Source organism: Mercenaria mercenaria, chromosome 3 (assembly GCF_021730395.1).
Source record: "Mercenaria mercenaria strain notata chromosome 3, MADL_Memer_1, whole genome shotgun sequence".
NCBI classification, from domain to species: Eukaryota; Metazoa; Mollusca; class Bivalvia; order Venerida; family Veneridae; genus Mercenaria; species Mercenaria mercenaria.
In genome coordinates, this window is record NC_069363.1 from 18,823,607 (window position 1) to 18,838,225 (window position 14,619).

The window sequence follows — 14,619 nt, forward strand, 5'->3', positions numbered from 1 at the left end:
TTACCAGCTTAAAGTCTAAATGAGCCGTGCCATGGGAAAACCAACATAGTGGCTTTGTGACCAGCATGGATCCAGACCAGCCTGCGCATCCGCGCAGTCTGGTCAGGATCCATGCTGTTCACTTTCATTGTCTATTGGAATTAGAGAAATCGTTAGCGAACAGCATGGATCCTGACCAGACTGCGCGGATGCGCAGGCTGGTCTGGATCCATGCTGGTCGCAAAGCCACTATGTTGGTTTTCTCATGACACGGCTCAAATAAAGAACCAGAAACATGCTAAGATGGGATCACCTTTGCATATATGTTCTGTGCACAATGCACAGTAGACAACAGGTTTATGACATTACATTTTGAATATTGTTAGTAACCATAATCAATTTCTCTGATTCTTACACAAGCAGACATTTTGGTCAGTGTAACTAATTGTGATTTGGATTGCACTGGTTCAACATGGACTTGCATTTAGCATGTGTAAAGCTTGTTATATAATACCTTTTTCGTTTTCAGTTTTACATTTCATTTCTGCAAGTTTGCTTCATGAATGGATTTATTTTCCTATAAATTTTCATCTAAATTTATATTTTACAGTTTCACAAAAGACGTTTTATAGATCTGTGGCAAGACTCAAAAGTGTCTATTATTAATAGTTGTAAAAATAGTAAGAAATGTTATACTGGCATATTTTAGGTGTATTTATGGATGATTGTACAGAGAGAATAATCAAGGCTTTACAGCTGGTCTGTTTGATCCTGCCACCAGCCAATCGTAGAAGACTGCATTTGTTACTTCGTCTTATGAACAAAATGTCAACCAATAGAAAACTAGTATTAGATGAAACACAACCATCAAGAACCTTGGTAAGTTTGAAAATATGCTTTAGTTTTTGTGCCTTCCAAATTTTGTTAGGGAGCATTTAGATCTGCCAATGTTTGTCAGTCTGTCCAAATTTGTGTTGTGCATATCTCAAAAAGTATTTGATCCAGGGTCATCAGCCCTCACAGGATAGTTATTCAGTATGTGAAGTTGTGCACCTAGTGTTTTCATTGGGATTTCACACAGCCAGACCAGAGTTGTGGCCTTAGAACTAGTAAAAAATATGCATACAGTGACAGGCATGGGGGCACCAGCATCCCACAGACACACACATCTAATTTAAGGTTTGAATGATGTAATAGTTGAGCTAACCAATTTCCTGGTTTGACTGAAAGGTTTGTTCTTTTTTTGGAATGAAAATGTTATGCAGATAGGACGTACTTTTTTAAACACTTGAAAAAAATATAGATAACTTTATGAACTAAAAATTACACAAAATTACATTTATGTATTTAAAGATTTTATGGGGGACCTTCGTGGCTGAGTGGTTAAGGTCGCTGACTTAAAATCACTTGCCCCCTTACCTATGTGGGTTCGAGCTTCTCTCGGGGCATTAAATTCTTCATGTGGGAAAGCCATCCAGCTGGCTTACTGAAGTACCCGTGTACCCGCCCGTGATGAAGTAATGCACGGAGGGGCACCTGGGGTCTTCCACCACCATCAAAGCTGGAATGTCGCCATATAACCTGAACTGTGTCGGTGCGACGTTAAACCCAGCAAAACAAAGATTTTATGTAGAATATCATTACAGAACTGTAATCTTGTGTTAACAATGACATCACATGCATTTAAAACCTAATTCTATGTCAAAATGAAAATGTATTACATCCCTAAAGTGCAAATGAGAAATTTTCAGAGCCATGTTAATGTTTTGTTGCAAATGGCTCAAGTGGCTGTTGACAGCGTGAACCATACTAGGTGATCTAGGGTAAGAAATAGGTCAGTTAAGCGATGCCGGGCCTTCATGGCCGTCTCATTCAAATCCTTGTCACTGTTTTTATTTCGAATAGTCTAGCTATTCTTCTCACCCTGGTGTCTGCATCACACCATGGTTAAAGTTTTGCATGCAAGTACATTTAAAACTTAAAGTTTTTTCTTTTTCTAGGTCAATAACCAACCTCACTAGGTCAAGTCCCATAACTCTGACATGTATTTTGACCACATAATGCCCTCTTTTGGACTTAGAAAATCCTGGTTAAAGTTCTACATGCAAGTTACTATCTCCAAAACTAATGCAGATTTTGAAGTGAATCTTCACATGTGTCTTTGGGGTTATAAAACTAGGCAAAAGCATCAAGTCCCATAACTCTGACTTGCATTTTGGCCAAATTATGCCCCCTTTTGGACTTAGAAAATCCTGGTTTACTATTACATAAAAGCATATAGCTTTGAAACTTTTTTCTTCCTTCTAGGTCACCTTCCAACCTCACTTGGTCAAGTCCTATAACTCTGACATGTATTTTGAACAAATTATGCCCCCTTTTGGACTTAGAAAGTCCTTAAAGTTTTGCATGCAAGTTACTATCTCCAAAACAAATGCAGATATTGAATTGAAACTTCACATGTACCCTTCAGGGTTATAGAATTAGGTGATTATACTAAGCATCAATTCCCATAACTCTGACATGCATTTTGGCCAAATTATATCCCCTTTTGAACTTAAAACTTCTGGTTAAAGTTTTGCATGCAAGTTTCTGTGTCCAAAACTAATGCAGATATTGGATTTAAACCCTATAGATATTTTAACATTTAGCGTAATATTCCTGCTTCTGAGACAATAATTCGAATAGTTGAGCATTGGCTGTCTTTCAGACAGCTCTTGTTGTTTATACATATATACCTATATCTGAACATTATATAGGTATGTTTGTATGATAATTTCTGTTGCATCTGAACAACCAATGTTATTCGTCATTTTGCCATTCCATATTACTCAGTCATCTTCAAAGATATCACCATTTAATACAGAATCTGAATGAGTTTTCTAAGATTAAAAAATGCAACGAAACTTGTGTTATTCTACATAATCTCGGCTGATTGTTGTAGTGTATATTTTTCAGTTACTGGAGACATTTTACCGTGCTGTGTTGTGTTGCCAAGACGAGAGTGAGATGGATGACCTGTTAGTTATACAACTTGTCTCCTTCCTCATGGATCATTACATGGAAATATTCTCTGTACCCGAAGACCTGAAAACTAATGTAGAACTGCGTGTAGCCAAAATACAGAGGACAAAGGTAAAAGGGCTTAAACATACATGATGCTGCATGGGCATTCATTTGGTTAAGACTTGTTTTATAAAGTGATTTTTAACAGGGTTTTATGGTGGGAAGAATAGCTTCATGCTCATGTTTTTGACAAACTTACTTGATATATTTAAGATATGCAAGTCTTACCATTGTTCAATGTTGTTATGCTCTAACAGTATATATCATCATAAACTTTAATTGTAATAACGAGCTTGGTTAGTGCCAATAATTACTAGATTATTAGAGCTGTAAAAGAAAACAAGTGAAATTTTCTAGCATTATGTTGTATTGCTATAAATATACATTGATAATATTTTCACTTTTTCCTACTCTGTTAAAATATCTTTGTTACCAGCTAAATTTGTGTTGAAATTTTAAAGAACAATACTGAGGCATTTTATTGACAGTTTCCTGATTTCTTTTTTTTTCTTAAGATTGCATATAAAGCTTTAATATGAAATTTTATTCTCTAAAATCTTAAAATTTATAGTTTTAATTTTAAGCTTCCTCATTTTAATGGACTTCTAGTATTATGAAGTTCTAAGTAATATGCATTATACAGATTCTAACATGACCTTTTGTATTTTCCTATTAAAACACAAGATTGAAACTGTGTTATTATGAAACCAGATCAGTTTATGCATCATGATCAAAATCGATACATTATAGCACCATGCTGGAACAGAAAACATAACAGGAAGATATTTGGTGGATAGTGTCAGTGATATAGATAATAATCTGTGATATCGTGTTAGAATCGAAATAGTATATGTATTTCATATCAAAACAGAGATTTTCTCTTGAATAAAATCATAGTTTGTTGTCAATATTCCTATTATTATGTCACTGGGCCCTTGTGATGTAATTCCTTTGCAGCTGAACTCCAAACAATGACTTTATGCAACAACAAATCACTGTTTCTGATATCTCATTTCTTAAGTAAAGTTTAAAGCTATTATCTGTTTGTGCACATAGGTTGAAGACTGTAATTTAGATAGCAACCTCTTCATAAGAGTAGGTTCAAACATTTACTCGGACATTCTGCAATATATCGCGGTCATGTAGACATACATATACTCTCCTGCATAGTGACTATAAATTACCTTTTTAGCATTTTATACCTTTAGTCTTGTAGGATTCTTTATATTATATCATTATGTGTATGCTGTTTTTTGTGCTTGTGTTTGAAAATATATGATTGTGAGTGTGTCTTATATATAAAGGCATTAACTAGTATGTATAGGACTTAGAAAGCATGTGAATTATAACCAAGCTTCTTAGAATATAATCATGTAATAGGTTATCTGAGCTGCGCCATGAGAAAACCAACATAGTGGGTTTGCGACCAGCATGGATCCAGACCAGCCTGCGCATCCGCACAGTCTGGTCAGGATCCATGCTGTTCGCTACAGTTTCTCCAATTCCAATAAGCTTTAAAAGCGAACAGCATGGATCCTGACCAGACTGTGCGGATGTGCAGGCTGGTCTGGATCCATGCTGGTCGCAAATCCACTATGTTGGTTTTCTCATGGCACGGCTCAGATTCTGTGTTTGTTAACTTGGGGAGCAATAAGGAGGCTGTGTAATTTTACATTGTGCAACTGCAGTTTCTTCCATTCAAACTTCCATTCAAGAAATCAGTTTTTGGTTTTTCCTTGCTTTTGTTATAGGATTTCACTATTTTGCTATATGTATCAACTTGTTCCCAATTTGATATGCTAATGTCATCATACTCCCCACTTCTGACCCTATACCCCTATATACCACTACCCCACATCTTCCCTTAACAAAAAGACTCGGTAAAACAAATTTTGATGCATTTTCACTTTATTTTTGTTATAACAGAAGTGATTTGATTCAGACTTCAAGTAGTTGTTCCAAATCAATACACCCACATCAAGTGCCACAAGGGCTATAACTCGTTCTCCAATAATTCATGAATACTCCTTTTACATGAAATTTCAAGTTCAAGTTTTGATGCATCTTAAGCTGTCTCTATGATAACAAAGTAGATTTGATTCCGACTTAAAGTAGTTGTTCTAAATTATCACCTAAATCATATGACCTAAGGGTCAAAACTCTTGGATCAATAGTTCATGAATTATGCCCCCTTTTTACTTAGAGTTTCAGGTCAATTTTGATGCACTTTTACTTTATCTTTGCTATTACTTAATGGATTTGATTTAGACTTAAAGTAGTTTTTTCACATCCTCCCCTTCCTATGACACAGTGTTCATAACTCTGGCACAAATATTCACGAATTATGCCCACTTTTTAACTTAAAAATTCAGTTTAATTTGATACTTTTACACCATGTCTGTTGTTACTAAATGGGTTTGATTCAAACTTAAAATGGTTGTTCGACATCATCACTCACATAAGGTGACAATAGTTCCATAACTATAGCAGCAATATTTTATGAAATACGCCCCCTTTTTAGTTAAAATTTCAGGTTAAAGTTGTGCTGCACTTTTGCTCTATCTCAGTTTAATTACTAATTGGATTTGTTGCAAACGTAAAATGGACATTCCACATTTTACACACATGATATGAGACATGTTTCATCAATTTCTTAGATTATGTCCCATTTATATTTAGTTACTGTTTTGACACACTTTCATTCTATCTCTGTTATTACTAGATACATTTAACTTGGACGTAAACTATTGTCCAGTACCATCATACACATTGGAGTCAATAAATTCTCCAGTTATAGCTCCAGCTTCCTCATCTATGTGACAGTTCTATTTCATGATCCAACATCAGAATAGTCGAGTACGCTGTCTCCTGTGAAGCTCTTGTTAGTTTTGGACTTTGAAATATTACAACTACATCAGAACATTACATACCCAAATCCTCCTACAGTTTCCATCTAGTTGAAATGAAACATGTATACATCATCAACATAATGTGGACATGTGCATATTATCAGGACTCTTATGGCCGATCATCTTTCCTAGAGTTATGGTCCTTATTTTGAACTTGGAAATATTACAGTTGCATTATAATATTATGTACTCAACTTTTGTTATAGTTTCCATCCAGTTGAAATGAAAGTTGGTATACACCATCAATATGAAGTGAACATGCATACATTATTGGGGCATATGTGTATCATTACTTGCCCAGACTGGACTTTAGATATAATTCTATCAAGCATTTTCATCATTCTTATTTCCCTTATTATTTTATCTTGATTATTTTTATAAATATATTCAATATTTTTATGACACTGTAGGTGAAAGTGGAGTGTTTAGATTGTGGTGCACAGGTATAAGATGTTCTTTTCTATTGTGTGTGCCCTGTAGCTTGTTTAGTTAATAAGGCTCAACTTTTTGACTTTTTATGTTGTATATTAGATACTAATATGTTTCTGCAGGTTTATATCACATACAGTCCAACTTTATTTGTTTGAACTCTGTTCGACCAAACCATGAAATCCTCAGAAATTTGTCCCTCACAAATACTAGTGATTTTACTGTAATGGGTATGTAGAAAGTTTTAACAATACTAAAAACAGACATACATGTGAAAGAGTTTCAATTTCAGTCTGTATTTATATAGTTTATTAGGTTAAAGACAATGAATAAGGTGCACTAGGTATAAAGTTATTCATTGTTTACAGTATTTTTTGCTCACCTGTCACATAGTGACAAGGTGAGCTTTTGTGATCACCCGTTGTCAGTCCGTGCGTCAACAATTTCTTGTCTGCACGATAGTGGTTTCATTTATGATTTTATTTTAACCAAACTTGCACACAACTTGTATCACCATAACATCACGGTTCCTTTCTTGAACTGGCCAGATCCCATGATGGGTTCTAGAGTTATGGCCCCTGAAGGGGCCAAAATTAGCTATTTTGACCTTGTCTGCACAACAGCAGCTTCATTTATAATTTTATTTTAACCAAACTTGCACACAACTTGTATCACCATAAGATCTTAGTTCCCTTCTTGAACTGGCCAGATTCCATTATGGGTTCCAGAGTTATGGCCCCTGAAAGGGCCAGAATTAGCTATTTTGACATTGTCTGCACAATAGCAGCTTCATTTATGATTTGAATTTAATCAAACTTGCACAAAACTTGTGTCACCATAAGATCTTGGTTCTTTTCTTGAACCAGCCAGATCCCATAATGGGTTCGAGAGTTATGGCCCCTGAAAGGGCCAAAATAAGCTATTTTGACCTTGTCTGCACAATAGCAGCTTCATTTTTGATTTGATTTTAACCAAACTTGCACACAACTTGTATCACCACAAGATCTTGCTTCCTTTCTTGAACTGGCCTGATTCCATCATGGGTTCCAGAGTTATGGCCCCTTAAAGGTCCAAAATTGGCTATTTTGGCTTTTGCAGCCATATAGAGACTTCATTTATGGTTTTGTTTGATACAAACTTCCAAAATATCTTCAACAACAATAAATCTTGGATTCCATGACAAATCAGATCCAATCGTAGGTTCCAGAGTTATTTTATATCTGATTACCTCCCCTGATTGTAATCAAAATGGATTTATATCAGTAAGTACTTATAGAACTTATTTGAAATTTCATTATTGTTATGAGTTGGACTGAGACAATCAGGGTAGATAACTATGGACTTATTTTATGTCAAATTACCTCCCTTTATTTCAAATTAAAATGAGTATATCTCCGTAACTAATGAAGATACTGATCTGAAATTTCATTTATGTCAGCAGATTTATTTGGCAGATTCTTCTTTTGTTCACTTACAATATATTTTTTTTATTACTTCCCTTTTACGTTACTATAAATAGCTTATTTTTAGTAACTTTTTTATTATTGGCCGTAGGGAAAAACCGAGACCACTTTTCTGTGGTACAACATGGATGATACCTCCAATTTTTAGGTGTATTTTGACATATCTATACCTTGTAAGATTTTTTTTTTCTATTTGGTTAAATTTCTTCCCTTTGTTGTTCCTGTCCTTTGGACTGAGATATCTTTTCTGAGGACCTTCTTGTCCTTAAGTGCAATGATAACAGGTGAGCGATATAGGGCCATCATGGCCCTCTTGTTCTTGATTGTTTTTCTCTTCTTTGTCTTAAAGTTGAGCCTTAATTTTTCTTGGTGTTGTACAAAATGTTATTGCTGTAAGTTACCAACAAACTAACTAAAATATACCATAATTTCTACCAATTCAAGGAGGTGACACTTACCTTGCCAGAGTTGCTTAGGGAACTTTATTGTTATCATTATGCCCTCCCCCCTTCAAAGAAGTGGGGGTATATTGCTTTGCACCTGTTGGTAGAGCAAACATTTTCCACCCAATAACTTCAGAAGCCCTTGACTCAGAACACAAACTTGGTGGCATGAATGGGCTCATGAAATAGATGATCCTTACAGTTTTTTGGGACCAGTAGACCACAGGTCAAGGTTAAAATCTGAAACTTGAAAATGATTTCAACCCAATAACTTGAGAATAACCAGAACCTTCAAACTTGGTAACATGATCAAAGGAACATGTTTCAGCTGTATAACTCAGGTGAATGATCCAAGGCCACCATGGCACCCTTGTTATTAAGATTGTTCACATTGATTTGTAAAAAAAACATGGCTGTTATGGGCAGTAAAAAATATGGCTGCTTATGGGCAGGCAGTGTTACTTTTGATATTTATCTTTATCCCAGTATGAGCTGTGAAATCTTGTTTGTTATCTAGAGCCATGAAAGCCCACTTGTTGAAAATAATTCCAGGTGCTTATATATGAATATAACATTAAAAGAATTGAATGTTTAGGTTTTACTTGTATGTTCAGTGTGTTGCATGATCTGAATGTATTCAGTCTATCTGTCCCAAAATGTATGATTCATCTGCATAGTCATTCTATGTTATGATACAAGCTCTCTTTAGATTGGTATGTGGCAAAAATTACTGAGAGTTATAGCTCAAGTCTTAATATTGGACAGATGAGCTGAAATACATACATGTGCATGTTGTAATGCTAGTTAGCTGCTTTATGTACCCCCTTTCTTCTGTTCCTTACAGGACATCATGTAGATAGACAATGTAGTAAGATTCAGAAAGATGTTTTGGGCAAAGGAAAAATACACAGTAATGAATATACAATATTGTAACTACTATATATGTAAATGAGATGAACCAGACATTTAAACTATCCATGATTGCAAGTATTTATAACAATTTATAATGTCAAGACACTTTGAAAAATATTACCGATAATGCAAGGACATATAAGATGAAAATAGAGTTTAAGATATTTGTTTGTTCTGACAACTGTCAATTTCTGTTGGGGATGTATAACCTTTGCCCCAGTAGTCATCATTCTGAATCAGACTACAATAAACTTGCATGCAGAATAAAAGAATAAGTTCTAAATTATTTTGAATACAAAATCAGCATCCTGTTTATTTATTGTTTGGAAATAAAAGTGATTACAACCATAAGTTTCCTTTTTTTCTTCTACAAATGTAAGTGCTTTTATACCAAGTGGAAGTCCAAATTTTAATGATTTATAGGTGTAGGTATGTCATACAAAGTTAACCATCTCTTTGAGGTATACTGAGTACAGATGTACTGATCGTGAGTTGTGTGTTTGATCCCCAGGTGCTGTGTATGTTCTACAAGATGATTTGATTAAAGACATTGTGTCAAAAGTCATTTCATTCTCCCTGATTAATGTGCAGAAGTTGACAGTTACTTGTGGTGAATGGCTTAGTACTGGTACAGAATCCAGGAATACCAGTAAGGAGGTAACTCCAAACTGCTTGCCGTTATGTATTAACTGAAATACTGTTGAAAAATGCCTGTAAGCCTAAATGAACAGTTGCTTTTATCCATTGCTGACAAGGCATGTCTATGCTTTACCTGGCAGTTGAATTTTATCTTGAAATAATAACACATGAAAACTTAAAGAAAGTTATTTCACACACCACAGCTACAGCTGTACATTTCTGTTGAGACCATTTTATGGTGTATTCTGTTTCTGTGTGACATATTTCTGCTTAAAAAGCTTGCAATGTTTGTTTTGGCTTGCTCAAGTAAGGTACATGTATATAGGGTTCTGCTGCCTTTCTTATTTATAACAGAATCAAGGAAAAGATATCCTGTTAGAATAAAGCCAGAATGAAATTAGATTTTCAGGTTACTAATGTTGTGATATCCAATGGACCTAATTGCCTTGCAGATTCGCTACTCCTCAGATGATGCTACATCCCTCCATTTCTGCAAGCAAGTGTCCCTTGATGAGTACGAAAATCAAAAATTGACGTCATCCCAACAAGCTCTGGCTACGCTGCTTGAGGAAATTGTCTCTGATAAATCCATGGCTCTCAAGGACAAGAAAAAGAGGCTGAAACAGGTAAAAAAAATCAGGAAAAAAGTATTTTTAAAGCAGGTCAGTTGCTGACTAACTTTTTTTTTAAATCAGAAAGTCACAGATTGTTTCAAATCATTAATCAAAGAATGCACCAGAGTCTGGTCAGTATCAGATTATTACTTGTGGTTGATTTGACTTTAGAATGTTTTTTTTTTTATCAAACCTGTATGTTGTCTGCTAAATAACTATTACAGAATGTCCACACACAAAAATAATAAGTCTAAAAGATATATTTAATCAAAATTATGGCCCATTTTTACTTTAGAAAATTTGGGTTTCTTGGTTAAAATGTTTGTTTAGGTTCACCTTTAAAACTTTGCACACTTGTTCATCATCATTAGATGTCTGTGTAGGCCAAGAACCATAACCCTGATATGCATTTTGTCAGAATTGTGGCCCTTTTTGTACTTAGAAAATTTGGGTTTCTTGGTTAAAATTTTTGTTTAGGTCCACCTTTTCTCAAAAACTATAAGAGCTACAGCTTTGAAACTTTGCACACTTATCTATCATCATTTAATGACTATGTAGGCCAAGAACCATAACTCTAACCTGCATTTTGTCAGAATTATGGCCCCTTTTGTACTTAGAAATTCTGAACTATATCTCATTTCTTACATACTGTCCAGCACTTGCAGATGAGCAATGGCACCCGTAGGCTGTGCTCTTGTAACATACGTGTCTACACATATTAATATTACATGATTGTTATAGATTTGTTCAATAGCTTGAATAAAATTGACAATACTGACTTATTAAAAAACAACAACAACACACATTAAAATGACGTCACACACCAGAGATGAAATTCAGGTGTCGATATAGAAAAATATTGATGTTTCCAGTTCCACTGTAATGGAAAGTAAAAACAAGTATTTTTTATTAGAACTGAATTCTAGTATTCCGGTTGCCACATTTAAAGGTCCAATACTAAGGAAAGTGAACATTTTAATTTCTTTTAAAAAGCACAGAAACTATTTCATTTTATTGGAAAATGAAAGTTGGTATGTAGAAATTTGAAATAAATCACAGTATATGTACAATTATTTTTCTATGAAGTATGAAGAAAGTTAAAAAGACCTGGGGGGTCATTCTGTCGATTCATTGAAATTTCAACATAATACACATACATTTCTTTGAGTTCCAAAGACCTTCTGTAAATTTTGACCTGCCAATCTTCATTATTCAGTGTCTTGCAGAAGTCTATGCACTGGCTATGAAAAAAATTGCCAGCTCACTTTCCCTTAGTAATGGACCTTTAAAGAATAGTGTAGAAATCTTACCACATGAACTTTTTTTTTTAAATGCTCACCTGTGCATATTTTTTCCTAGGTTTTATTTAGCTTACTTGCCTTATTTGGCAGTCATGTCTTTATTAACCTTTACCCTGCTAAATTTCTAAAATGGACTGGTCTGTCATTCAATTTTTGCAGTACCATTAATTTTATTATTCGAAGGGGTGTTCATTGAAAATTTTCTGACAGAATAGCTAACAGTGCAGACCATGATGTGCATGCTGATCTTGGTCTGCACTGGTTGCAAAGGTGAAAATACTTGCCGCCAGCAGGCTGAAGGTTAATAAGAGGATACTTATTTCCAAGTTGTGTTTGTGTATCTAATTTGTATCTTATATTTTGACAGTTTCAGAAGATGTACCCAGAGATATACATGCATAGATTTCCATGTAGCCAGAGTGAGGCTGAGCTGTTTCCACCGAGACCTAAGATCAAACAACCCCTGCTGTCTAAACCACTACTCAAACTAAAAGGGCTGAGGTTGTAGCGACAAGACATTTACCTGACCTGCATCAACATTGTTAATATCAGAAAAAATACATTAACTGATCTTAGTAACAGATTTTAATATGCTACTTGAAAATAGAAAAAGGCATATGTAGGAAGATTTATGTTAAAATTTGACTATGCATTTGATTGAAGTTTTAAATGTTTTACCAGGGTAGTGTTCTTTGTGAAAGATACAATATCTGGAATTTTGAAGCAATCTTTTTTACATTATACAAGACTGGAGAAAGCTTTCTGCATTCAATTATAAACTGTTTTGTAGTTCTTCCTTGGTTGCAAGTTTCCTTATGCCTGTTGAAATAAAGATGAATATTCATGTATTTAAGTAAATATGCAGCCAAACTAAAATGGCAAAGATATGAAAAGTACAGGAGGTGGTTCGTATGCAGGAACAACTTCATACTTTTTCAATGTTGGATTATTGAGTAAAGTCCCATGATAGACAAGTCATGTTTTATTAAAAACCTTCAGATTTCTTGATTAGTTACTGGCTGAAAACAAATTTTTTTTTGCTCAGTAATATTCTTAAATTGACCCATTTGTTATTTTAGATAATACATTTTTACCAACCAGTTTTCATAAAGTCATACCTGGGCGTTCTTTCAACTTGAGCACTTTCAGTTGTTTCTGTAAAAAGAAGAAGACCAGTTAAGTGGATGACTGGATGGATGTTTGTCAATCTTCTGTTGCAGTCTTGCGTACATGCCTGAATTAATGCTCCGAGGGGCATGGGGATGGGGGTCTTCCTTCAACAATGGATGACACAAAGTACAAGCTATCAAAGCCTGAAAACTCTTGGACAAAGTGGGGTCTGTCAGAATATGAAAACCCCCAAATAAATCTTTAGGAACTTCCAAGTTTAGCTTCATTTGTTCCACCCATTCTTTCTGTAATTAATCTTTGGAAGGTGATTTTCTGTACATCTTATTAAGGGAAAACAAGTGCTCTGTCTTACAAAAAAATTTATTTGTTCAATTATGACCAAACCATTACATATTTTAAACATAGGTCTGAAAAAAATTATAACTTATAAGATGCGCTGAGGACATATCAGATTAGTTGATCAGTTTTTATTCTTAATTGAACTTAAATGGCTTTTATTTTTGTGGTAAAGGACAGATGAGCCATTTTTGGTTCAGAACATATCCGGAGCTTGACCATTAAACAGAGCTTACAATTTTGTTTATTTGAGATGGTCAGTGTGTTTAAATAGACATGTATTAACAGTATCAGTTACATGTATGTTACTTATGTCATGTTTTCAGTTATTTTTTAGCTCGAGTTATGCCCCTTGTTGACTTAGAACTTTTGGTTTAAGTTTTTTATAAAGTCAAATATCTCTGATACTATCAAAGCTATTCATCTGAAACTTAAAATAGTTATTTACTATCAAAGTCTACACCAGGAGAAACAATCCCCATAACTCTGATTTGAATTTGACAGAGTTATGCTCCTTTTTAACTTAAAATTTTTGATAAAGTCAAATATCTGTTATTATCAAAGCTATTGACTTGAAACTTAAAATATTTATTTACTATCAAAGTATACACCAGGAGAAACAATCCCCATAACTCTGATTTGAATTTTGACAGAGTTATGCCCCTTTTTAACTTAGAATTTTCGGTTAAAGTTTTTTATAAAGTCAAATATCTCTGTTACTATCAAAGCTATTGACTTGAAACTTAAAATAGTTATTTACTATCAAGTCTACACCAGTAGAAACAAACCCCATAACTCTGATTTGAATTTTGACAGAGATATGTCCCTGTTTAACTTAGATTTTTTGGTTTAAGTTTTATAAAGTTTTTATTGGCAAAGCTCTAATTCAGAGTCAAGCACTGAGAAAAGTCGTTGACTCGAGTGCGCTGTCTTACGGACAGCTCTTGTTACACATTGACTTTAGCCTTTTAAACTATGGCAAACATATATTCTTTCAACTGTTATGCACTTGTTACTATTTCACTTTTACATTTGTTATTTTTCAATCATGTATGTACATTTGTATGATTAATCTATTACCTATTTTGAAATACGTCTTTGCAATAAAAGTTATAAACCTGCTAATTTGATTTCATGTATGTATAATGTAAACTTGAGAAGTTGAAGATACATGCATACACTTGCATTATCTCTGTGTATATAAAAGCTTGGGTGGTAGGCATCTGTCAAACGTATCTTTTGAACAGTTGAATTTGGTACCGGTAGTTATTGATGTAGTGACTTGGTCACTAAGTCGAGCTGTGGACAAACACTAATCTTCTTGAAATCTTTATCATGTTTAAAAACTTGGTACAGTTTTTTTTATAGAAGCCTATAACTGGGTCAGAAAGTAGGAAAAA

The 14,619-nt window shown here is 34.3% G+C and overlaps 1 protein-coding gene across 4 annotated transcripts in view; it reads left to right on the plus strand.

The window, feature by feature from the left end:
• Positions 1-14,344, plus strand: part of LOC123525337 (DEP domain-containing protein 1B-like) — a 34,439-nt gene extending 20,095 nt beyond the window's left edge. For 2 of the 4 annotated variants that reach the window (XM_053537946.1, XM_053537949.1), the window contains exons 9-13: positions 689-858; positions 2,935-3,111; positions 4,099-4,137; positions 10,290-10,463; positions 12,120-14,344. In XM_053537946.1, coding sequence (XP_053393921.1) covers positions 689-858; positions 2,935-3,111; positions 4,099-4,137; positions 10,290-10,463; positions 12,120-12,260 — 701 coding nt within the window. In that variant the 3' untranslated portion in view covers positions 12,261-14,344. Of the gene's footprint in view, positions 1-688; positions 859-2,934; positions 3,112-4,098; positions 4,138-6,361; positions 6,395-10,289; positions 10,464-12,119 lie in introns of all 4 variants that reach the window. The other 2 variants (XM_053537947.1, XM_053537948.1) reach the window with 2 other exon arrangements.
• Positions 14,345-14,619: the final 275 nt, after the last annotated feature.